The sequence below is a fragment of the Manacus candei genome, unplaced genomic scaffold, assembly GCF_025592945.1.
Source record: "Manacus candei isolate 608988 ecotype Guabito, Panama unplaced genomic scaffold, ASM2559294v1 h1tg000045l, whole genome shotgun sequence".
NCBI classification, from domain to species: Eukaryota; Metazoa; Chordata; class Aves; order Passeriformes; family Pipridae; genus Manacus; species Manacus candei.
Genome location: NW_026138093.1, coordinates 4488390 through 4514066, shown reverse-complemented (window position 1 = coordinate 4514066; position 25677 = coordinate 4488390). Strand labels below are relative to the sequence as shown.

At 54.1% G+C, this 25677-nt stretch overlaps 2 protein-coding genes and 1 pseudogene across 6 annotated transcripts in view; 2 read left to right on the top strand and 1 right to left on the bottom strand.

The window, feature by feature from the left end:
- Positions 1-25677, bottom strand: part of LOC127474815 (zinc finger protein 208-like) — a 1262639-nt pseudogene that overhangs the window by 112169 nt on the left and 1124793 nt on the right.
- LOC127474832 (zinc finger protein 345-like) overlaps positions 1-25677 on the top strand; it is a 61028-nt gene that overhangs the window by 30328 nt on the left and 5023 nt on the right. The window contains exon 2 of the mRNA XM_051796135.1: positions 13490-14176. Coding sequence (XP_051652095.1) covers positions 13490-14176 — 687 coding nt within the window. The remainder of the gene's footprint in view (positions 1-13489; positions 14177-25677) is intronic.
- Positions 7444-25677, top strand: part of LOC127474909 (zinc finger protein with KRAB and SCAN domains 1-like) — an 81606-nt gene continuing 63372 nt past the window's right edge. For 2 of the 5 annotated variants that reach the window (XM_051796236.1, XM_051796237.1), the window contains exons 1-2: positions 9965-10990; positions 11120-11312. The gene's annotated coding sequence lies outside the window, so the exon portion shown is untranslated. Of the gene's footprint in view, positions 7873-9964; positions 10991-11119; positions 11313-25677 lie in introns of those variants that run through there. The other 3 variants (XM_051796235.1, XM_051796234.1, XM_051796238.1) reach the window with 2 other exon arrangements.

The following is a 25677-nucleotide window of genomic DNA, read 5'->3' as shown; positions in this document are numbered from 1 at the left end:
AAGTCCTTATGCTCACATGTGCATATGCAGGTCACAATATACAGTCAAATCACAATTGCTATGGATATTATTAATGTGTCAAACTCTGGGGTTTATTAATTGAAACAGGGAAGCAGATATGTTTCTGAATGTTAGTTCTTTCTCTGTGTCCACTCAATCCCACATGCCTCAAGCCCTGCACTCACAAAACATATTGGGAGTGTTTTAAGATGGTTTTTAATTGAGCCAAAGAGGAAGAAAAAAATTAGTTCGAATCTTGCACCAGAGTCAAAAAGACATGTGCCCTGATTTCATTGAAATGCATCTACTCTAAGAGGCTTATCTAAACTAATCATTCAAATTAGCTGTAAGAAGGTACATTCAAGAAAACTCCTTTGGGGGGCTGGAGGGGACAAAGTATATCCCCCCAAAAAACACCACCAAGAAAAGCCCAACCTAACACCCAACTTATCATTTCTTTATATATTCTGTAAAAAACGTGTCACTGTAGTAAAAGCTGCAGAAACTGCATTCTTACATTTCTGAAGCTCTCTTACACTATACACAGTGCACTGATCTATAAACCATATCTGAAAGGGCACCCTCTGTTTATTTTCTGTTATTTACCCCGGAACATCACAGTGGGTTTTCCCTGTGCCCCCTTCCCAAACTGTGCTCCCCCAGCCAGGCTGTTTGCTCCTTCCCGTCTCATTTCAGCCCCGTGCGATGGCCGCCATTCCCTTTTCCTGCCTGGCTCAATTCCCCCCAGCCCTGCGCTGTGCAGGCAGTGAGGACAGCGAGTGGGCAGCTCCCCCCAGCACACTGTCCCCTCCCGAGCAGCCTCTGCGCCGCTGCGGCCGGGGCGATGCGGTCCCTGCTCTTCCTGGCGGGGCAGGGAGAGCGGCTCCGGCAGGCAAAGTTCTCCCAGTCCATGTGCACCCAGCCTTGGAACAAAGCCTTGGAAATCTTTGATCCATACACGGGATGACTGGAACCATCACTTACAGTAGGGTTATCTCTACATGCTGTCCTTATGTCCTCTGACATCTAATGCACGGTTTTTAAAACAACAGATTAAAGGGGTTGCACTTTTTAAAGGTGCAAGGAACACTCAATTCAACCCTCACAGTTGAATAAATAACACTCCAATAAATACCCACATCAGAAAAGCATCTCTTTTAAGTCCTGAAAACCAGACAAGGGACTTTCCACATGGGTGTCCTGTCATCCAGAACTAGAAGGGAAGAATTCATTAGAATAAAGAAGTCTATAAGTGTTCTGTCCAAGATCCAAGTGAGATTCTCTCTCTTCTAACATTTCACTGATGTAGGAAGCAAGAATTTGGCACACAATTAATACTGGAGAAAAATGAGACCAGTGAAAGATCCTGAGCTCAGGAGAACCTGACTGTACTGGGGAATCAGAGCTTTCACCCTGGGAAATGAACTGCTCTGAAAGAGTGGGAAGAAACCAGGAACAAAGGCTGAGTTCAAATGCTCCAGAGTAAACAAGTCCTTCCTCACCAAAAGGTCTGAGCTCCCCTTAACTCACCTCTAGACATCCATGGAATTAAAACAGCCTGACCTTGAACCCAAGGGAAACAAAGACAAATTCCACGGCTTTAGCTGGAGCAAGGTTGGGGGGGGATGGGTCAATCCTCTGTGACATCACATGCTCCCCATGACATCACATCCTTCCTGTGACATCACATCTCCCCTATGACGTGACATCCATCATATGACACCACATCTCCTCTGTGATATCATATCATCCCTGTGAAGTAACGCCCTCCCCTGTGACAACACAGCTCTCCTGTCACATCACAGCTCTCCTGTGACATCACATCCTTCCTGTGAGTCACACCTCCCCTGTGACATCACACTTTTCCTATGACGTCACATCCATCATATGACATCACATCTTTCCTGTGATGTCATATCATCCATGTGACTTCATATCCTCCCCTGTAACATCACAGCTCCCCTATGACATCACATCTGCTCTGTGACATCACATCCTCCCCATGACATCACATCCTTGCTCTCATAAAAATGCTCCTCTATGACGTCACTACCATCATATGACACCGCATCTCTCCTGTGACATCATATCATCCCCGTGACATCACAGCTCCTGTGTGACATCACATCTCTCCTGGAAGCAAAGGAACCCTGAGAATTTCTGTGGGAACAACATAAGGCAGCAGCAGCTGCATTCAGTTGATCAGGATCCAAAAGGAGTGTTTTGGCCTTGATTGGTATTTTCCATCCAGAGAGTGCTGTTTGCCAAAGTGGAAACCACTTGGAATGCCCTGCATGGTTTTTTTCTCTGTGTTTTTCTCTGGTGGCTGAACACAGCCAGCACATGAGGGGAGGGGAATGTGTGGGATCAGGGCACTGCTTTGAGCCATGCTGGGAATTCCAGTGGACTAAAAGACAAAGCCCAGGCGCTGTTTCCAAAGGAACCCCAATGAAAGGGGGACACTGGAAAGATGGGTGGACAAGTCCCACAATGGAACTCTGTGTGTGCAGCCTCATTTTCTCCTTCAGCAGCCATAGGAGAGAGGGTAAACAGTGGGGGTTGGGACCCCAAAAGTGTTCAGAGGGGAAATGGGGGACTGAGAGGACAATGGGAATATGGAAGGAACAGGGAGAAGGGTGGAAAAGGGAGGGTTGTCTGGAGGGTCTGACCGTCCCATGGGGGTCTTTGGGCACAGGGGGTTGGCAATGGGGGGTGGCCCCCCTGAGCTCCCAACTTCCTGTGGGGTGCTGGGGGCTGCTGGATCCAATCTCAGACTTGGGTTATGCCAACATAACATAACTAAACCCAGTTTAGAGGAATTACAGAGGTGTGACTGAAACACTTTTGTCCCCCAGCTTTTAATGATGGCAAATCAGATCTATTGATAGAAATGAATTATTTAGGGTTACAAATGATCAGACAAAAGATCTTCATCAGAATTATTTACTGCACAACAGAAACACTAAAACTACCAGGTGTACAGGATAAGATAGGACAGTGCTCTACACTAAAGCAATTGTTGAAGCAATTCTACTCAAGCTGGCACAAAAGCAATAATTCCTAATTAGAGACGGATGGAACTCCCCCAGACCAACGCTGGTGGGGAGATCTTTGCTCTCAACCTCCAGCAGTGACCTTGGGGGGCCCCCAGCCAAGGCAGGAATCTCCACACACACCCCCCACACAGGAAGGGTTCGGTTGGAAGAAGTTGCCCCTGGGAAAGGGGACTGGCCCTTTGTGGTAAAAGGGTTGGACTGACAGTCACTGGACTCCAGGGGTTGCCTCACCATCAGAGGTTCATTTGAGGTGGAAGCAGCAGCCGAAGTTCTTCCCGCAGTCGGGGCTTCCCTTACTGGTGGGTCCGTTGGTGTTTGGTCAAGGTAGAGCTGTGGGGGAAGCTCTTCCCACACTCCCCACACTTGTAGGGCCTCTCCCCCGTGTGGATGCGGCGGTGGGTGATGAGGTGGGAGTTCCGCTTGAAGCCCTTCCCACAGTTGGTGCAGCAGAAGGGCCTCTCATCCCTGTGTGTCTGCTCATGCCTGCGGAGATGTGAGCTGGTCTGAAACCTCTTCCCACATTCCAAGCACTTGTAGGGCCGTTCACTTGTGTGGATGAGCTGGTGGGTACGGAGGTGGGAGCTGTCCCTGAAGCTCTTCTCACATTCCCCACACGTGTAGAGCCGTTCCCCAGTGTGGATGTGCTGGTGTCGGATCAGGCTGGAGCTGTGCCTGAAGCTCTTCCCACAATCATTACACATGTAGGGCCGTTCCACAGTGTGGACACTCTGGTGATTGATCAGATGGGAGCTCTGGTTGAAGCTCTTCCCACATTCCCCACACATGTAGGGACGTGCCCCAGTGTGGATCTGTTGGTGTCGGATCAGGTGGGAGCTGTTCTTGAAGCTCTTCCCACATTCCAAGCACCTGAAGGGCTTCTCCCTGCTGGGAGGCTGCTCAGGGACCACCAGCTCAGAGCTCCCCCTCAAGCTCCGGCCGCCTTCCCAGCACAGGCTGGCTCTTTCCTCCTCAGAGCACCCTGGGCTGGCTTTGGAGCCCCTCCTGCGGGGGGATCTCCGGCCCTTTTCCTCCCCGCTGCCTTCCTGCGCCGGGGAGCCCTTCAAAACGGCCTCTCCCACCAGGGTCTCACGGGGGGATTTGTCCTCCGCGCTCTCCCTCCTCAGCTCGGGGCCTGGGGCAGGAAGCAAGAAGGACAGGCAGGGGATTTGCCTCCGGCCCACAGGGAAGGCCAAGGACATCCCCCCAACTCCGGCCCCGGCAGGACGGCGGCGCCAGCGGGGTTGTCCTGCAGCCGGGGCCATGCTGGGCTGACAGAGCCAGCACAACACCCGCCCAAAGGGACACTGACTTCCTCCTCACCTGCCTGGGGGGCCCAAGGCATCTTCCTCTTCCTCGCAGCCTCCTCCTCCATCCGCCCAAGCTTTGGGAAGGACAAATCCTGATGGGGGGAGAAACAAGGGCTGAGCGCGTTGGCTTGGGGGTTCCTCCTGCCCAAGTCCATCTCTAGAACTCACCGGGCATCCTGTATCCATAAAAACCTCCAAAACACCAAGATTCAACCCAGAAAAAAACAAGTCAAGGAGATTCAGACAAAAAACCCCTCAGAAATAGCAAGAAGACCCTCGCCCCCCCAAACTGCAAAAAGTTGAGATTCAGCCAGAAAATACTCCAAAATATGAAGATTCAGCCCAAAAAAAGGTGGTGGGGACTGAATTTAACCCCCCAACAGGAAAGTCGTTTGATTTCTAGCTCGTCTTCAAGGGACACCCTGGCATTGGAGCCTGGGCTCTAATTAACCTCTCCTGTGCTACCAAACAACAGGAGCTGTATGGCCAAGGGACAAACTCTGTGATCCCTGTCAGTGTCGATGGCCCCTGTCAGTGTCCTTCAGGGGAATTGGGAGGAGGAAGTGAAGAAACCAGTTTGGAACTAAACTGGTGTTAAAGTGGGAAAAACCTCCTTCCATGGAAATAAAACTTAGACAGATTTTCCTGGGCTGAACGAGCTCATTCAGGGATGAAGGACTGGGACTTCTGTGGACACTTGTGCTGGTTTCTTTGGACACTTGTGTTCCTTCAGAGAGCCCCTGGAAACACTCTGCTGTTCACTCCCAGTGCCACCAGTGCCTGGGTCCTGCCTGCAGCAGCAGATTGCAGTGGCTGGACAGGAGAAATGCTTTTCTGAGCCTCTGGGCTGGACACAGGCACAGCCTGACCCTGAACCCAAGGGAAACAAAGACAAATTCCACAGCTTTAGCTGGACCAAGGCTGGGGGGGTTTCCTGAGGGCAGCACTAACCTGACTTCTCTGTGTGTGTGTGTGAGACAGGCAGAAGCACAAATGCCTGCACAGCCCAGAGCAGTCAGTGTGGGGCTGTGCTTGCTGCTGCAGAGACCCCCAGGGAACAAACCCAGGCAATAGTTTGGGTTTATTCCCTGCTCTGTGTCAGTGGAATAGAATGTTCCACAGGAGCTCTGTCCCCCTCTGTGGCACCGGGTGGCTCGAAGCTGAAGAGAGAGGGGGGGTCAAGTGCAAGTTCCCTTCTGAAGTGTGTGTCCCTAAGGAGGACACTTGCCTTATTACTGCTTATTATGTGTAATACCTTACAGATCTATCATACAACACCTAAGGATGGATTCTGTAGAATATGTGCCATATATATGATACAGAATATATCTGATTATTGCTTTATCTGCCTGTCCAGACAGCTATTGTGTATGCACAGAGATTGTATTTGAGGGATATGTTCCTCTCAATACCCTGTGAGCTCCACTCCCAAGGCCAGCAAATTCCTGAAGTTCCCCCTTCTGTGCCCTGCAGGTTTTGGCAGATTTGCAAGAGCAGGGGAATCATTCCCTGCAGCCCCTTTGCACTGTAGGAAATGGGAGCCCTGTGCACATCCTGCTGCCTCCAGATTCCATTCTGGGTGTGGGAACGACCCTTTGGGGAGCAAAGAAATGCCTGGTTCTGCAGGAGCTGGAGATGCTCAAGGGGCAGCAGGACCAAGTCAGGGGCCTGGGGGGGCCTGGGGGGCTCTGGGGTGTGGGAGGGTCCTGGGGGAGCTGGGGAGGGGCTTTGAGGATTGGGGGTACAAACCAGGACAGACCAGTACAGACCAGAACAGACCAGTACCTCCTCACTGCTCCCCAGATCTCTCCTGGAGCTGGGCCACCTTGTCCTGGGACACCTGAGCCCCCCCCAGTGCCCTCCCAGTACAGCCCACTGTGTTCCTGTCCCAGGGTGTGGGTGATCCCTCTTTGGGGGGGTTGGAAGGGATTTGAGGGGGGGCTGTGGGAGATTTTGGGGGATCTGAGGAGTTTGGATGGGGATTTGGGGGTTTTGAGTGCCTTTAGGGAAGTTAAAAGAGGTCTTGGGGACATTGGGGAGTCAGAGGTACCTATGGGGGGAGGGGATTAAAGGGAAAATGGGGGTTAGGGGACATTCGGGGGGGGTTAAGGAGGCCTGGGCGGGCAGAGGAGGGGCTGCACCAAGATCAGGTGAGTCCTGAGACACCCCCTGGTGTCCCACAAGACCCTCTTGGTGTCCCCAGTTCCCCCCTTGACACCTCGAGACCCCCCTGGTGTCTCCAATGTCCCCAGGGCCTCTCCATAGCCCCAATTTCCCCCTTGACACCCCCAATTCCTCTGTTCCCAAACCCCTCCCCACTGTCCCCAAACCCCATCCCTGATGTCCCCAACCCTCCATCTCACCCCAGAAGCCCCCCTGGACCCTCTGACCACAAAAAACGCCCCCCCACACACACTCACAGAAAGGTCAAGGGCATCTGGGGACACACTGGGGACAGTTGGGGGGCTTTGCAGGGCCCTGGGAGATTACTGGAGGATACTGGGATACACTGGGGGAAACAGGGGGCACTGGGAGGGACTGGAGGTGAACTGGGACACACTGGGGGGCACTGGGAGGGACTAGGGAGTTACTGGGAGATTACCAGGACACATGGGGAGATACTGGCAGGTTACTGGGCCATACTGAGGGTTACTGGGTGCTCACTGCAGGTTCACTGGGCTATACTGGGGGCAGTGGGAGGTCACTGGGACACACTGGCTGGTCACTGAGGGGGTTACTGAAAAGTCCTTGGGATATACTTGGGTCTAGGGATCCCCTTACCCGGATGTGGCACATTTCCCCCCCCCCCGATTTTGGGGGGCATCCCCAGGACCCCCCCCTTTCGGGCTGGGGGTCCCCATGAGCCCCACTGCTGAGCTTAAGGGGACCCCCCCAAAATGCCCTCAAAACCCCTGAAATCTCCCCCTTGACACATCAAAACCTACTCGAGGTCCCCTCAAATGCCCTCAGAGACCTCATCCCTCCCCAGCACCCTCTAAACCGTCTCAGTGACCCGCAAAACCCACCTGGGACCCCCCAGTCCTCTTCAGAGACCCTCAAAACCGTCTAAGACCCCGTAAACCCCCTAGAGACCCCAAAACTGCCTAAAAGGTCCCGCCAGGACCCCCAAACCTCCTCAGAGACCCCCAAACCCCACCTGGCACCCCCCAAATCTCCTCAGAAACCAAAACCCCCTCAGAGACCCCCAAACCCCTTCGGGAACCTTCAACCACCCCCTGAGTCCCCTCAGGACACCGAACTCCCTCAGGGACCCCTCAAAACCTCCTCGGTTATCCCCGAACCCCCCCGCTAAACCCTCCCGAGCCCCCCGGGGGACTCACAGCGCTCAGAGCGAACCGCAGGCCCCGCCGCCATCACCGAGTCCCGGCTGCGCGCGCACCGCGCTCAGAGAACGCCGCCGCAGCCAATCAGCGCGCGGCCACGCCCCCGCAGCCCCGCCCCCGGCCCTGCCGCGTTGGCTGCCGGGAATCGGTGATGGCGGCGGGTCGGTCGGTGAGCTCTGAGTGCGGGCGGGGGGTGCGGGAGAGCGGGGTCTGGGGATCCCCTCGGGGGCTGCGGGGAGCGCGGCTGGGGGGGTGGGGAAGGCCGGAGGGCTCGGGAGGGTTTAGCGCGGGGGGTTCGGAGGTTCAGAGGACCCTCTCGGGGGCCGCGGGGCCCGGAGGCCTCCCAAGAACCCGGAAGGGTGATTCGATTCCTGAGAAATTCCTTCGGAAAAAAAATTCAAAACCACCCAACCAAAAAAAGAACCCTAAAAAAGGGAAAAGTGAGAAAAAGGTGAAGGAAAAACTGCAAGGGCCAGGATGATTTTATTGCTTTGCTTCAGTTTTTCCTTGGTCTCCCCCTTCTCAGATTCTTTGCTCCCTTCCTTTACAGAAAGCTCTTCTGCTGTTCTGTGGTTTTGTGGTCCCTTAGGGGCTTTTAGAGGTCCCTGAGGAGGTTTTGGGGGCCTCTGAGGAGCTTTGGTGTCGTGAAGTGACTTAGGGGGGAGGTTGAAGGTCCCTGAAGGGGTTTGGGAATCCCCGAGGGAGTTTTGGAGTCTCCGAGGGAATTGGGAGGTCCTGGGGGGCTTTGGGGAAGGGTCTTTGAAGCAGTTTTGAAGGTTTCTAGGGGGATTTCGGGAGTCCCAAACGGGTTTGAGTGTCTCTGAGGGAGTTTTTGAGGTCCCTGAAAGGGCCTGCGGGGTCCCAGGTGGGTTTTGCAGGTCACTGAGAGGGTTTAGGGGGTCTTGGTAGGGGGAATTAGGTCTCTGAGGGGATTTGTAGGAGTCCTTGAGGAGGTTTGGATGGGTCCAGAGGTGGATTTCTGAGGGAATTTCAGGGGTTTTGAGGAAATTTTATGGGGTCTCTGTGTCGATGGACTGACCCCAAGGAAAGAGGATCCCAATTCCCCCCCTGAGCCTCAGAGACCCCCAACACTCAGCACACAGAGACCCCAGAGGGAAGGGGGCCCGGGGGTCCCCTAAAGCCCAGCAGTGGGTTCAGGGGGTCCCCCAGCTCCAAGGGGAGGGGTCCTGTTGGTGCCCTCAAAAATCTGGGGAGGGGGATGTACCACATCTGGGTAAGGGGATCCCAGTGCTCCAGTATATCCCAGTGACCTTCAGTATAGCCCAGTAACCCCCTCAGTGACCAGCCAGTGTGTCCCAGTGACTTCCCACTGCCCCCCAGGATGGCCCAGTGATCCTGCAGTGAGCACCCAGTAACCCCCAGTATGGCCCAGTAACCGGCCAGTGTCCCCCTGTGTGTCCTGGTAATCCCCCAGTAACCCCCCAGTCCTCCCAGTGCCCCCTGGTTCCCCCCAGTGTGTCCCAGTATCCCCCAGTAATCCCCCAGTGCCCCCCAAAGCCCCCCAACTGTCCCCAACATGTCCCCAGATGTCCTTGGCCTTTCTGTGAGGGGGGGAGGAGTGTTTTTGGTCAGAGGGTCCAGGGGGGGCTCCTGGAGTGAGATGGAGGGTTGGGGACATCAGGGATGGGGTTTGGGGACAGTGGAATTGGGGATGCCAAGGGGGGAACTGGGGACACCGAAAGGGTCTTGGGGACACGAGGGGGATCTCAGGACTCACCTGCTCTTGGTGCAGGCCCTCCTCTCCCCTTCTAGGCCCCATTAACCCCCTCAAATGTCCCCCAACTCCCCTTTTTTTCCTTTAATCTCCTTCCCCCCAGATACTTTTGACCCCCCAATGCCCCCAAGACCCTTTTAACTCCCCCAAATTCACACAAAGCCCCTCAAAACCCCCCAAATCCCCATCCAACCCCCCCCCCCCCAGATCCCCCCAAATCTCCCCAAGTCCCCACCTCAAATCCCTTCAAACCCCCCTCTAAGAGGGATCACCCGGCACCCTGTGACAGGAACACAGTGGGCTGTACTGGGGGCACTGGGCTGTACTGGGGGCACTGGGTGGGGCTCAGATGTCCCAGGACAAGGTGGCCCAGCTCCAGGAGAGATCTGGGGAGCAGCGAGGAGGTACTGGTCTGTCCTGGTCTGTCCTGGTCTGTGCTGGTTTATACCCCCAATCCCCAAAGCCCCTCCCCAGCTCCCCCAGGACCCTCCCATACCCCAAAGCCCCCCAGGCCCTCCCAGGCCCCTGACTTGGTCCTGCTGCCCCTTGAGCATCTCCAGCTCCTGCAGAACCAGGCATTTCATCAGCAAATGTGTAGGTGACACCAAGCTGGGGGTGTGTTGATGTGCTGGAAGGCAGGAGGGCTCTGCAGAGGGACCTGGCCCAGCTGGATCCATGGGCTGATTGCAAGGGGATGAGGTTCCAGCAGGCCAAGGGCCGGGTCCTGCCCTTTGGCCACAAGAAGCCCCGTCAGCCCCCCGGGCTGGGGCCAGAGTGTCTGGAGAGCAGGCAGGCAGAAAGGGAGCTGGGAGTGGGGATGGACAGGGAGCTGAAGAGGAGGCAGAGTGTGGCCAGGTGGCCAAGAGGGCCAATGGCTGGTGGCCTGTGTGAGGAAGAGTGTGTCAGCAGGAGCAGGGAAGGGATTGTTGGGCTGGAGTGAGCGCTGGTGAGGCCACCCCTGGAGTGCTGTGTCCAGCTCTGGGCCCTGAGTTGAGGAAGGCCCTGGAGGGGCTGGAGCAGGTGCAGAGAAGAGCAGCGAGGCTGGGGAAGGGAGTGGAGCACAAGTGGTGTGAGGAGAGGCTGAGGGAGCTGGGGGTGTTGAGGCTGGAGAAGAGGAGGCTCAGGGGAGACCTCCTGACTGTCTGCAAGTCCCTGCCAGGAGGTTGGAGCCAGGTGGGGGTGGGGCTGTTCTGCCAGGAAGCAGCAGCAGGACAAGAGGGCTGGGTCTTGAGCTGTGCCAGGGGAGGTTTAGGTTGGATATTAGGAAGCAATTTTTTGCTGAGAGAGTAATCAGGCCTTGGAATGGGCTGGGCAGGGAGGGGGTGGAGTCAGCGTCCCTGGAGGTGTTGAAGGTGAGAGTGGATGTGGCATCAGTGCCATGGTCTGGGAAGCACAGTGGGGTTGGATCCAGGGTTGGACTTGATGATCTTGAAGGTCTTTTCCAACGTGGCTGATTCTGTGATTCTCTGATTGCCATTCCTATGGCAGCACATGCTTGAGGCTCCATCCCCAGGGTGATAGAGATGTCTGTCCATATCTATCTCCAAGGTTAGTCTGTAAATGTGTGGTGTTAGAAAAGCAGGCTGAGTTCTGGGCTGGTTGCAGAAGGAGAAAGAAGCCCAGAGGCCAGTGCAAGCAGGCAGCCCTCAGCTTGCACCTGATGTCCCCTCCCTGCAGGTTCCTGTCCTTGAGCCCAGGCCCTGAGGTGAGGCTGAGAAGTGGCGCGGAGGTGAGCCCAGAGCTGTCCCTGAGGAGAGGCTGAGAATAAGTGCAAGGCAGAGGTGCTGCTGAGGAAGGAGAGCCCTGTGGTGGGGAAGAGGTGAAGGTGCCCATCCCCGAGCAGGTGCTGTGTCCATCCCCTGTGTGCCAGGTGAGCTGGGGCTTTGCTGCAGAGCTGCGGGCGCTGATTTGAGCGTCTCCAAGTGCTGAGATGGTGGGCACCCAGGAACACAAACTGTGCCTGGCCACGGAGCCTGCAAGGAGGAGCAGAGACAGCCCTGGCAGTGTGGGGGGCCAGGTTGTGCCTGTGCCTTCCCCTGCAGGCCCTGGCTGTCCCTGCTGGGCCCCTGTCCATCCCCATCAGGTCCCCGCCCGTCCCCCCGGGCTGAGCTCCCCCCAGGAAGTGCCGTGGAGCTGAAGCTGCTGCCATCCCCCCCTGCAGCCGCTGCCCCAGCCAAGGGAGCAGCAAAGGCAGGGCCAGGAGCAGAGGCAGCAGCAGGGGAGCCCTGGGGGGCCGGGAAGCTCTTGTGTGGGGCAGGAAAGAGGCGCTGGGCACGAGGCCGGGGCTGTGCTGAGCAGGCCCAGCCCTCACATCCCCCCAGCCAACGCTGGCTGCCCGGGGGGCTTGGGAGGGACCCCCAGCCCGTGTGCCCCACACTGAGCTGGCAGAGAGAGAGCCAAGGAACAGGGTTACTTGCCTTGAACCCTGGAGAGTGGGTGAGGCTGGAGAGAGGGGGGAGCTGTGAGAGCCCTGAGAGCCTGGAGAGGGGGGAGCTCGGGCCCCCTGTGCCGAGCCAGCGGTCGGGGCCGTGCTGTTGGTGCCAAATTGCCCCTGGTCAGGCTGAACCCAGAGCCTGCCCACGTGTTGGGGGGCCCGATCCACTCCCTGCTCTCGTTGCCCTGGGGCAGCCTCTGGTGTCCCCCACCTGTGGGGCTGTTTGGTTGCCTTGGGCACAGCCGGCCCTTGTGCAGGGCTGTGCCCTTGGGGGCTGTTGGGGGTGGGCAGGAGGTGTTTTTTGGGGGTGCCAGGCTGGGTTGGGGGCAGAGCCCCGGCGGTGGGTGGGGGGATGCGGGTCCCCCCCATGGTGGGGGTTGGTCTTGCTGGGTCAGGCCCTGCCGGCTCCATTGTCAGCCCGGTGCCGGCGGGGGGGACACAGCGGGTTTGGGCCCCCCGGGAGTGCCGGGGGTGGGTGTGGAGCCCGGGAGCTGCCGAGTGTGGAGGGCGGAGCGGGGAGATGGCGGAGCTGGGGGACCCCCGGGAGCCTGGAGGGGGGAGCACGGAGAGGGAGGAGCCCTGGGACCCCCAGGAACCTGAAAGGGGGAGCATGGAGAAGGGGAAGCCTGGACAGCAGGGACCCCTGGGATCCCTGGGATAACAGAGTGGAGAATCTGGAGAGGGGGAATATCAGGGAATGTGGCACCTGAAAGCGAGTCAGAGAAGGGACCCTTGGGACCCCCAAAACTCCCAGCATCCCAGACAGGGGAGACTCTCTGTACCCCATAGGGGGGAAACCAGAGAAGGGGTAACTTCTGGGGGAGATGTTTTGGACTAATCTTCATATTTGGAATATTTTTTACCTGAGTCGCAACTTTTTGCAGTTTGTGGGGGATAAAAGTCGTCTTGCTATTTCTGATGGGTTTTTTGCCTGAATCTTGGTGGTTTGGGTTTCTTTAGGCTGAATCTTAGTGTTTTGGAGGTTTTTATGGTCACAGGATGCCTGGTGAGTTCTAGAGATGGACTTGGGCAGGAGGAACCCCCAAGCCAACACGCTCAGCCCTTGTTTTCCCCCCATCAGGATTTGTCCTTCCCAAAGCTTGGGCGGATGGAGGAGGAGGCTGCGAGGAAGAGGAAGATGCCTTGGGCCCCCCAGGCAGGTGAGGAGGAAGTCAGTGTCCCTTTGGGCGGGTGTTGTGCTGGCTCTGTCAGCCCAGCATGGCCCCGGCTGCAGGACAACCCCGCTGGCGCCGCCGTCCTGCCGGGGCCGGAGTTGGGGGGATGTCCTTGGCCTTCCCTGTGGGCCGGAGGCAAATCCCCTGCCTGTCCTTCTTGCTTCCTGCCCCAGGCCCCGAGCTGAGGAGGGAGAGCACGGAGGACAAATCCCCCCGTGAGACCCTGGTGGGAGAGGCCGTTTTGAAGGGCTCCCCGGCGCAGGAAGGCAGCGGGGAGGAAAAGGGCCGGAGATCCCCCCGCAGGAGGGGCTCCAAAGCCAGCCCAGGGTGCTCTGAGGAGGAAAGAGCCAGCCTGTGCCGGGAAGGCGGCCGGAGCTTGAGGGGGAGCTCTGAGCTGGTGGTGCCTGAGCAGTCTCCCAGCAGGGAGAAGCCCTTCAGATGCTTGGAATGTGGGAAGAGCTTCAGGAAGAGCACCCACCTGCTCCGACACCAGCAGATCCACACTGGGGAACATCCCTACCCATGTAGGGAATGTGGGAACTACCCATGTAGGGAATGTGGGAAGAGCTTCCGGAGCAACTCCATCTTGATCCAACACAAGCACATCCACACTGAGGAACGGCCCTACACGTGTGGGGAATGTGGGAAGAGCTTTGTGTACAGCAGCAGTCTCCGCAAACACCAGCACATCCACACGGGAGAACGGCCCTACAAGTGTGGGGAATGTGGGCAGACCTTCATCCGGAGGTGCCACCTGTTTTCCCACCAGGCCATCCACACTGGGGAGCAGCCGTACAAGTGCATGGAATGCGGGAAGAGGTTTAAGACCAGTTCACATCTCCTCATGCATGAGCAGACACACACAGATGAGAGGCCCTTTCGCTGCACTGACTGCGGGAAGGGCTTCAAGCAGAACTCCAACCTGATCCAACACCAGCACATCCACACTGGAGAACGGCCCTACAAGTGCTTGGAATGTGGGAAGAGGTTTCAGACCAGCTCAACTCTCCTCGTGCACCAGCTGACGCACACGGATGAGAGGCCCTTCCGCTGCACCGACTGCGGGAAGGGCTTCAAGCAGAACTCCAACCTCGTCACCCACCGGCGCATCCACACCGGGGAGAGGCCGGGGAGAGGCCCTACAAGTGTGGGGAGTGTGGGAAGAGCTTCACCCACAGGTCTAACTTGACCTCACACCAACGGACCCACCAGTAAAGGAAGCCCCACCAGTGCCTTGACTGTGGGAAGAGCTTCGGTTGCTGCTTCCACCCCGAATGAACCCCCTGACAGTGAGGCAACCCCTGGAGTCCAGTGACTGTCAGTCCATCCCTTTCGACCACAAAGGGCCAGTCCCATTTCACAGGGGCAGCTTCTTCCAACAGAATCCTTTTTGGGGGGGGGAGTGTGGAGATTACTGCCCTGGCTGGGGACCCTCCAAGGTCACTGCTGGAGGTTGAAAGCAGAGATCTCCCCCTGAGCGTTGGTCTGGGGGAGTTCCATCCATCTCTAATTAGGAATTATTGCTTTTGTGCCAGCTTGAGTAGAATTGCTTCAACAATTTCTTTAGTGTAGAGCACTGTCCTATCTTATCCTGTACTCCTGGTAGTTTTAGTGTGTATATTGTGCAGTAAATAATTGTGATGAAGGTCTTTTGTCTGATCGTTTGTAACCCTAAATAAATTCCTTTCTCTCAATAGATCTGATTTGCCATTATTAAAACCTTGGGGACAAAAGTGGTTCAGTCACACCTCTGTAATTCCTCTAAACTGAAAGAGTTTTCATAATGCAAGGCTGAGATTGGATCCAGCAGCCCCCAGCACCCCACAGGAAGTTGGGACCTCAGGGGGGCCACCCCCCATTGCAACTCCAGTTGAGCCCAAAGACCCTCATGGGACTGTCGAACCTGCCAGACTATTCCTCCTTTTCCACCCTTCTCCCTGTTCCTCCCACTTTCCCATTGTCCCCTCAATCCCCATTTTCCCCCCCAAACAGTTTTGGGGTCCCAACCCCCACTGTTTACCCTCTCTCCTGTGGGCACTGAAGGAGAAAATGAGGCTGCACACACAGAGTTCCATTTCAGGACTTGTCCGCCCATCTTTCCGGTGTCCCCCTGTCATTGGGGTTCCTTTGGAAACAGCACCTGGGCTTTATCTTTTAGTCCACCGGAATTCCCAGCATGGCCCCAAAGCAGTGCCCTGATCCCACACATTCCCCTCCCCTCATGTGCTGGCTGTGTTCAGCCACCAGAGAAAAACACAGGCTGCCATGCAGAGCGTTCCAAGTGGTTTCCACTTTGGCAAACAGCACTCTCTGGATGGAAAACACCAGTCAAGGCCAAAACACTCCTTTTGGATCCTGATTAACTGAATGCAGCTGCTGCTGCCTTATGTTGTTCCCACATAAATTCTCAGGGTTCTTTTGGTTCCAGGAGGCCCCACATGTCACAATGGCCCCTGGATTCCATGAGCCTCCCCAGTCTCCAAAGGTTCCTGTAGTTCCACGAGGCCCTGCAGTCCCAAAATGCCCTTTGGATTCTCAAAGATTTCCCATTGTCCCAGGGTCCCTTGTGCTTCAGAAGGAGCTGCAGTGGGACAGTGACCCCTTGGTTCCGTGAGCTCTGCAGTGTTCCAGGAATCCTTGGGTTCCAGGAGAGCCTGCAGTTTCACAAGGACCACTGGAATGCAGGAGGTTCTGCAGGGTCCCAATGGCCCCTGGATTCTAGGAGGTTCAGAAATATCTCCGGGCTCCCTTGGTTCCAGGAGGACACACATGTCAGCAGGAACCCTTGATTCCAGGAGGTTGGACAGTGTCGCAGAATTCCTTTGATTTCATGAGGCCCTGGATTGTCCCAATGGACTCCTGATTCCATCATCCCCCTCAATGTCCCAATGGTCCCTTGGTTCCAAGAGTTTCTGCAGCGTCCCAGGGTTCCTTTTGTTCCGTGGGAACCTGCAGTGTCACAATGGGCCCTGAATTCCAGGAGTTTTCCCAGGATGACACTGCTGCCTTTATTCCATAAGATTCCACAGTGTGCCAGGGCTCCTTTGGCTCCAGAAGGCCCTGCAGGGTCACAATGGTCCTTGGTTCCATGAGTTTCCACCATGTCCTTGCTGGTACATCCATGGTTGTAATGCTACCCCATCTGTAGATCTGCCTCCAGCTCTTGGATCTGGACAGGCTGGATCAATAAGGCCAAGTGTCAGGGCCTGCCCTTGGCTCCCAACAACCCCCTGGAACGCTCCAGGCTGGGGGCAGAGGGGCTGGAGAGCTGCTCAGCAGGAAGGGACTTGGGGGTGCTGCTTGACAGCGGCTGGATATGAGGCAGAGTGTGCCCAGGGGGGCAAGAAGGCCAAGGGCATGGTGGCCTTTGTGGAGAAGAGTGTGGCCAGCAGGAGCAGAGAACTGATTGCCCCTCTGTGCTGGGCACTGGGGAGGCCCCACCTGGAGTGCTGTGTCCAGTTCTGGCCCCTCAGTGCCAAAAGGCCCTTGAGGGGCTGGAGCGTGTCCAGAGAAGGGAACGGAGCTGGGGAAGGCTCTGGAAAACATGTCTGCTGAGGGACGGCTGAGGGAACTGGGCTTGTTGAGTCTGGAGAAGGGGAGGCTCAGGGGGGACCTCATTGCTCTCTACAATGACCTGAAAGGAGGTTTTTAGTGGGGTGGGGGTCAGTCTCTTCTGCAAAGCCTTTAGTGACAGGAAGAGAGGAAATCGCCTTAAATTGCATCAGGTGAGATTTAGATTAGATGTTAAAAAAACCTTTTTCCCCTGAGAGAGTGCTCAGGCATTGGAACAAGTAGCCCAGGGAGGTGGTGGAGTCTCTGGAAGTGTTCAGGTGTGTGGTGGGTTGACCTTGGCTGGACACCAGGTGCCCTCCCAGCCGCTCTATCACTCCCCTTCCCAACAGGACATGGGAGAGAGTAAGGTGGGAAAAACAAAATAGTGGGTTGGGATAAGGCAGTTTATTTAAAGCAAAAAGTAGAACAAAGCTTGGTCACACAGAAGCCAAAGACAGCAGGGTTTGTTCTCTGCTTCCCATGAGCAGCCATGGTCGGCCACTCCCCAGGAGCAGGGCTTGGGTCCGCGGGACGGTTCCTCAGCAGGCAGCCATCAGACAATGAATGCCCCCCTCCTGCTCTGGGCCTCAGCTTTTAGAGCTGAGCTGACCTCCCATGGGCTGCAATGTCCCTTGGGTCAGTTGGGCTCAGCTGGCCTACTTGGGTCCCCTGCCAGACTCTTGCCCTCAGCTAAGGAAGGAATGTCCCAGTGTTGGTGCTGTGCTCAGCAGTGGCCAAAACACTGGGGTGTTCTCAACCCCCTTCCAGCTGCCAATGCCAAGCCCAGCCCTGGGAGGGCTGCTGTTGGGAACTGAACTGCAGCTCAGCCAGACCCAACCCAAATATTTATGGCAACAACATCCTTAGGTGTTGTATGATAGATCTGTAAGATATTACAAATAAGAAGCAATAATAAGGCAAGTGTCCTCCTTAGGGACACACACACAGTCCCCCAAATGCCTGCCTGGGTTTGTTCCCTGGGGGTCTCTGCAGCAGCAAGCACAGCCCCACACTGACTGCTCTGGGCTGTGCAGGCGTTTGTGGTTCTGCCTGTCTCACACACACCCCCAACCTTGGGATGGATCTGGATGTCACTGGTTGTGATGTCACAAGGGAACTGTGATGGGTGAGGGGAGGACGTGACGTTGCAGGGATGATGTGATATCACAGAGGAGATGTGATGTCATATGAAGGATGTTACGTCATAGGGGAGATGTTATGTCACAAGAAAGATGTGATGTCACGGGAAGGATGTGATGTCACAGGGAAGGTGTGATGTCATAGGGGAGAATGTGACATCACAGGGGAGGATGTGACATCACTGACATTATATGATGTCACAAAGGAGATGTGATGTCATATGATGGATGTGATGTCAGAGGGGAGATGTGATGTCACAGGGGAGATATGATGTCACGAGGAGTATGCGATGTCATAGGTTAGGACATGATGTCACAGGAATGATATGATATCACAGGGCAGATATTATGTCATAGGGGAGCTGTGATGTCACAGGGACACTATGATGTCAAAGGGAGGATGTGATGTCATAGAGGAGCACTGGATGTCACGGGGATGATACGATATCATCTGAGAGGTGTGATGTCATATGATGTATGCGACATCATAGGAGAAATATGATGTCACGGGGGTTGTAATGTCATGAAGAGGACGTGATGTCATAGGGGAGCTGTGATGTCACGAGGAGGATGTGAAGTCATATGGGAGTTGTGCTGTCATGGGGACAATGTGATGTCATAGGAAGGCTGTGATGTCACAGGGCAGGTGTGATGTCATGGGGGGACATGACATCACAGGAATTATATGATATCACAGGAGAGATGGATGTGACATAGAGGAGCCTTGATGTCACAACAAGGATGTGATGTCACAGGGGAGGTGTGATGTCATATGATGGATGTGACATCATAGAGGAGATGTGATGCCACAGGAAGGATGTCATGTCACATGATGGATGTGATGTCATAGGGGAGATGGTATATCACAGATAGGATGTGATGTCACAGGGGAGCTGCGATGTCACAGGGAGTATGTGATGTCATAGGGGAGGACGTGACGTTGCAGGGATGATATCACAGGAGACATGATGGCATATGATGGATGTGACATCATAGGAGAGATGTGATGTCATAGGGAAAGATGTGGTGTCACAGTGGAGCTGTGATGTCACAAGGATGATATGATGTCACAGGAAGGATTTGATGTCACAGGGACAATGTGATGTCATAGGGGAGATGTGATACTACAGAAAGGATGTGATGTCACAGGCGAGCTGTGATGTCATGGAGAGGACGTGACGTCACACGGATGATATGATATCACAGGAGAGGTGGGATGCCATATGATGGATGTGATGTCATAGGGAAGATGTGATAGCACAGGAAGGATGTGATGTCACAAGGCAGATGTGATGTCCTAGGAGAACTGTGATGTCACAGGGACGATGTAATGTCACAGGAGGGATGTGATGTCACAGGGGAGATGTGATATCACAGGAAGTATGTGATGTCATAGGGGGCCATGTGAGGTCACAAGGAAGGGTGTGATGTCACAGGGAGGATGCGATGTCATAGAGGAGCTGTGATGTCACAGGGAGGATGTGATGTCAGAGGGGGTGACGTGACATCACAGGGATGATATGATATCACAGGAGAGATGTGAAGTCACAGAAAGGATCTGACATTATAGGGGAGATGTGATGTCACATTAAGGGTGTGATGTCACAGGGAGGATGTGATGTCATAGGGAATACTCTAAATATATCCTTTTATCATACATTGAAAATTATATTGCCTTTCCCTGAGCAAAACTCTTTGCAGCTTTGAGCTGCTGTCTTTATATAGGAGGGTGTAAGATTCTCCTCAAGAGTTTTGTTCTGAAACCAAACTTTAAGATAAAGTGATTTGAGGTTTTTGAGGTTATTACTCTGTAGCTTAGCGTGGATGTCTCTTCCTCCTCTGTGTCTTTTCATGTTGCTGTAAGTGGAAAAAAAACCTGCACATCTCCTTTTCATCATTTGGATTGGAACTACATACCACAGGTAATGTGTTTGGGCAGCACTTACCTAGCCAAAGGAAACAAATCAATATTAGCCCTGCTGAGGAGTGTCAGAAGTGTCCCAAATGTGTGCTCCATCACACTCTCTTTCCTTAAACAACTGGTCAAGCTGTCAGAAAATGTCCTGTTGGCTTCAGTGATCAGTGGGTGTGATCAGAGATTGAGGGCTTTGGCAAGTTAGAATGAGAAGATGATGTGGAGTTGCTGTTTCTTGTTTTGAATGTCCTCAGAAATAAAACACCAGACAAACCAACAAACAAAAAAGGAAATAAAAATTTTAAAAAAGGTAAAAATAATTAAAAAATTATAAGCCAGTTGTGTGTATGCTCCCCCCTCCAAGCCAGCTAGACATGAAACAGTTTAAAGTCCTGTAGATGTAGAGATGAAAAAGTCATATCTAAAATGTAGTGCTAGCTTGTTCCTCAGCACTTCCAAAACTCCTTCCCATCAGGTGCCAGGATGGGTGGGCAGGAGGTGACTTGCTTTATTCAGACTAATCTTGTACATGTTATTGCTGCTCTTTCACCCCTCTCCCCCTATTTCTGGGTTGGTTTCTAGAGCTGTTTTTTAAAGAAAAACTTTTTTCAGTCTCTCACGTGAATATTTTTAAAGAAATACAAGACAGAAAATCTAGTAAAACCAAGATTTAACAAAACGGTGAAATCACACTCCTTTATGTACTCTGAGCACTCTGCTACTGGCAGTTTGTGTAGTTCTCCATAGATTGGAAATGTAACAAAGGATCAAGAAATTTTCTGTGTATTCTTTATTTGCTTTTAATTTTTTTTTTTTCTGCCATCAAATTGGCTGCAGGATTTGGTCCTGTCTTTGTGGAGGATGAATGCCACTGTCCTTTTATGTTTAATATTTTATTGCTCAGGGGACTGTCAGTGGGAGAAGTGGTGGGAAGGATCCTCCACTCAGGGGCTGGAGCTTCAGCTTCTAAAGAAGGCTGTACTTAATCAAAGAGCTGCAACTCAGGATTTCTCCCTGCATTCCAGAACTTTTCATTTAGCCAGCTGAGAGTGCCCAGGGCACAGCCAGGTTAATGTTTAACTCTTCCAACACTGCCCTCATCCCAAGGATATCCTGTCATCCTGAGAAGAAGGAAGGGAGATGCTGTGCCTATTCCCTAGGGCTGGGCAGGGAGCAAAATCTTCAAAGCTGTGGCCCTTCTGAGGGAGTTGATCTTGTGTTATTCCTCAGTAGTCAGCACTGAAAATTCTGTATCTGAGACACTGAATGAAAAGGAGAGTTGCTGAGAGGCTTGTTTGGGGGAGAGTGTTTTTTTTGATTTGTTTTTGTGAGGATCTTTTAGTGCCAAATGAAGGTTGGATCGTGAAAATCAGTCTTGTTACTGACAAAAACTGTAAAGGCATTTAAACGCTTTCAGACACTGTAACCATTTTCCTTTCTTTCACTTTCTCACCCCTTGCAAATCAGAGACAGTTCCTAGAGGACAGGAGAATAAAATAAACAAAAAAAAGAAATTGTTTTTCTACTCTTGAGGTCTGTTGGTTTTGAATGCATTTAGATCCTACTGCTTCCATGCTCTTTTTCAAGTAGCACCAGATAAATACCTGTGAACTACTGAGATGAGAGTGATCATTCTTACTTCACAAAATGTTTCTCTTTTTTTTTTCCTATGCTGTGTCCCTTTTTTGTTTTGTGCTATGGAGTGACTATATTTTTGTTCTAAGCTAATTCACTGCTGCTGTTTTGGGTACAACTGATGTCAAGCAGCAAACCTGTAACATGCCAGAAACAGGCTACAGTGGGTTGAAGACACAGCTTATGTTTGATGGTGTGTAAATACAGAGTTAGTTGGGTTTATCTGATAGCCTGGCAGAAGGAGAGAGGAGCAGGACAAACTCTTTTCAGTAACTGTGCTGTTCAGACCCCTGATAAGATGGAGAGTGCTTTGGAACTACTGATATACTTTGAATAAGAAAAGAATAATCACATCCATTGGCACTGGCTTATCAGGAAGGAAGTAAAATCCCAGCACTTTTACAGTAGCAAAAGTAAAGGTTTTAGACACTTTGAGCCATTTTTCCACTGAAATTAAATAGCAGGAGGCTTTTGAGTGTGCTGTAATAAATGGAAGGATTTATTACCTTGACAGAATGACAGGTGAATGTGTTCAGAGAGAGGAGTCCTCAGCAACAAGAACAGCTCTTTGGGTAAGTGGCCACATCTATTCATGCTTTTTTTGGTAGAGATTCAGTATTTATTTATTTATCTACTCTCCCCCACAGATGATGATAGTCTGGCTTTGGAATCAGCAACACACTTCAGCCACTAATACAAGGCAATATGTGAGCTGCTGCTGCTTCCAAAATGCAGTATCCTGGCATTTCAGTCAACTTTATAATCTGGCAAAAACCCACTCGGTAATATTAAAATCTAGTTCTGAAGCACTTTTATTTCTGAAAGCTTTTGATGTCTTTTTATATCTTTTTAGCATATATTAAATTTCTTGGGAGCAGTGGCCAGGATGTACACTTGATGGATGACTGGGGTGGAGAGTCTCCCCCCACCCCCCGCTTTTTTTTACCTCCCCTTTAAATTTAAAACGAGGTGTGATAATTGTGCATTAGGTAATGCTGGAACATGAATCCTGCAGATGCAGCTGTTTGACAACATTAACTTGGGGGGTTTGTACCATTGTTAGGCAAGTTAGCAGAGATTTTCCAAGCTGAGAAGGACAGCTTGCTGCCAAGCTCTGGCATCTGTCCTAAGAAACCTTTTGCTTCAAGGATGCCCTGAAGAAAATGATGACTGGATGCTTTTCTGAAGGCACAAAGGGCCTGTTTTCTCTTCCATAGCATTCAGAATGGGACTCCTTGTTCCAGCCTGCCTGCTCAGGGTTTTGTGGTGCTGGGTCAGGGTTTTCATGTGTTTTTTCTCCTGGGATAAAGTTGTGTACAGTGAATATTGATTATTCATCCCATGTCTGGGTCACTGTCTACATCTTCAATTTGACCCAGAATCTGTGTAAATGAGGAATGCATTGAAACAAAGTCAAGGATCCTTCAGTGACTTGTTTCTCTGAGTTCAATCTTCTGAGACCTCTGATGAGTCTGGCAGGGCAGTGCCTGTGTGCAGAGGGGCAGGGAAACAGAGTCCCAGCCCAGCAGCAGTGCCAGGGAGCAGCAGCATTTGGCCTGTTGAGAGCTGCTCTTTTTCTCCTGCCCCCCTCCCCTTCTGGGCCTCGGTGAGGCCTCAGTGCTCTGGGCCTTGGTCCCTGGGCTGGGCTGGGTCAGTCCTGTGGCCATGGCACTGCTGGCATGAGCTGGGCTCCACTGCACTCTTTCCACCACACAAGGGGCTCCATTTGCTCCAGGCACAGCCTGAAGCCTCAGCTCTTCTTCTCCAGGGCTCTCAAGAACAAGGCCAAGGAGCAGACTCTCCAGAGGGTCCTTGCCTTGCTGGTTTCTCCCTGGAGTCCGTGTGCTGCCCCCAGGGTCCCACTGTGGGGGCTGAGGGGCTGAGGCTGCTCCAGCTGGTGCTGGTGGTGGCCAGTGCCCCTGGAGATGGCAAATGGGGCCTGAGGAGCCCGGGGCCGATTCTCTGCTGCTGTGCTGGGGAGCGGGGCTGGCCCTGGGGCTGCAGGAGCTGCCTGAGCTGATGATGTGCTGAGCATTGCAGCCCCAGAGGGCCTGTCCCTGAGCTCCATGGCCTCCATGGCCTGCTGCAGGGCCAGACCTGAGTGTGCTGCTCTGCTGGGCTGGGGCAGGGGCAGGGAGATGGGGGGACCAGGGAGGGGCTGGACTGGGCAGTGCCAGGGAGGGGAAAACCCCAGTGTTGGGCTGAAGTGTGTGAGTGGGCAGGGTGGGGGCTCTGCCGACTCTGGGGCACCTCTGGAGTCAGCATTTCCTTTGGCTACACAACTTATCTCAGAGGAGATAGTTTTGCAGAGTTGGCTTTCCCCCTCTTTCTCAAGGTTTTCTCTTTTGTTTTCTCATCCCCTGAGGGGAAAAGGGGGAAGGGAAGCACATGTTGATCCCTGCTTTTATCTGTGTACAAAAGGGAGCTGGGGTGGGGAGGGAGGGGGGGAACAAAGCGATTTCTCCCTCTATTCTCTCTCTTTTATCCCATTCCCGCCTCCCTCGCCACACCCCGGGCGACTGTTTCCCCGCCGCCCCTCCTCGCTCGTCCCGCGGGGCAGCTCTTTCAGCTCCGGGGCGGCGGAGACTCCCCCGGCGCGGCCCTTTGGTTTCCCTCGGTTTATTCTCCGGAGCTGATTCTGTTCCGAGCTCGCCCCCCTCTCTGGCAACCCCCGCCAGGGCCCGTCCCGGGGCGGCTCCTTCAGTGCCCCGGGCGGCGGGGACCCCTCGGGGCGGCTCCCCCAGGGCCCCGCCCGCCGCCGCCGCTCCCCGGGGCCCTCCCCGCTTCCTGCCGGGATCGGACACCGCCGGCGGCCCCGGCCCTGCCGGGCTCCATCAGCCTGAGCAATTGCTGCCAAGGAGGGGCCGGGGGCTTCCTCTTGGCCTTCGTCTCCCTGGCGCTGGGGCTCGGCTTCTACCTGCGCCAGAAGGTGAGGGGGGTCCCAGGGGGTCGTGTGTCCCCCCAGAGCGTCTGTGCCCCCCCGGGGACCCCCCACCCCGCTGTCACCCCCTTTTCTCTCCCCACAGAGCTCCTGAGCCGCCGGCGGCCGCAGCCCCTCCCCGGGGCCTCGGGCCCAGCCTGGACCCCTCCTGTCCCTGTGAGGATTTTGGGGGGTCGTGTGTCCCCCCCTCCCCTGCTGCCACTCCTGATCCCAGGAAAGCTTCCCAGTTCTCCCCAGTCCCGGTTATTGGGGGGCAGTGGGGGAAGGGGCTTGGGGGAATCCCAAGGGGTGGAGCCGAGTTTGGGGGGAGCAGAACAGGCCCCGGGATGGATCGGGAATGGGACCCCCCTGTGTTCCCCCTGTCAGCCCGCTCTGGGGGGGCTCTGGGAGGGAACTAACCCCTCAATAAGGCACCCAGCACACTTTGAAAGGTGCTGGGAACCCCCTAAACCTCCACACAGGCTCTGCAGGACTGCCTAAACACACTCAAAGCCCACCCAGGATCCCACCCAACCCCTTCTCTGGGGGGACTTCTCTGGGCACTGGTGGTGCTGGGAGCCCCCCTGGCTGCGGGCGAGGAGCTCTCGGGTGAGTGGGGGGTGGGAAGGGGGCAGTCAGTGGGAAAAGGGGGGTCAGAGGGGACAGAAGGGGTGGTGGGACCCCAAACTGAGTGGGAGGGGAGTGGGACCCCCCAAAAGTGGAGGGAGGAGGGGCACTGAGGATGCCCTCTGGAGCCCTGTCAGAGCCCTGACACTTCTGGGGTGACTCCAGGAACAGCCTTCACTGGCCCAGGGACATTCATCTCCCCAGCCTCACACACATCCCCTGCAAAGGGCCCTGTCTCCTCCCTCACCCTCCTCTGCCTTTCTGGCCTGGCCCTTTCATTCCACACCAGCAAAGCAGCCTGGGCACCATCTCACCTGGGCACTCAGAGGGCTTCTGTGAGCAGGAGGGGCAGATTTCTCTGGAAGGTGCATTTGTCCCCTGTCCCATGGCACAGAGCACAGCTCAGAGGATGAATATACTCCCAGGCACACACATCCTGGAGAGCTTTTTCAAGACAAAAATAGGGAGAGGAAGAACAAAAGAGGCAAAATTAGAGTGATGAAAGGTGCCCCAAAAATCAGGAGCTTCCTCTGAGCCAGGTTTCCATAACTGAATCACTGGTGGGATATTTACTTTGATAAGTAGCTGAACAAAACTATTCATGTAGACAATGAAAGAATCAGCTTAATAGAATATATAAAAGATGTTGTCAATGAAAACAAGTGGAGAAAAATTGTTGAGATTAAAAAAAAATAATAAGAAAATAAAGGTCTGGCAATACTGGCCAGGAAGCCTTCAGCAATTATCAAGAGTCCTGTTCTGCAGAGGTTTCAAGTGTCTCCTAAATTCCACACTCGTGGCTTCAGGCCATGACTTGCCAGAGCAGTCCCAGAGCTGG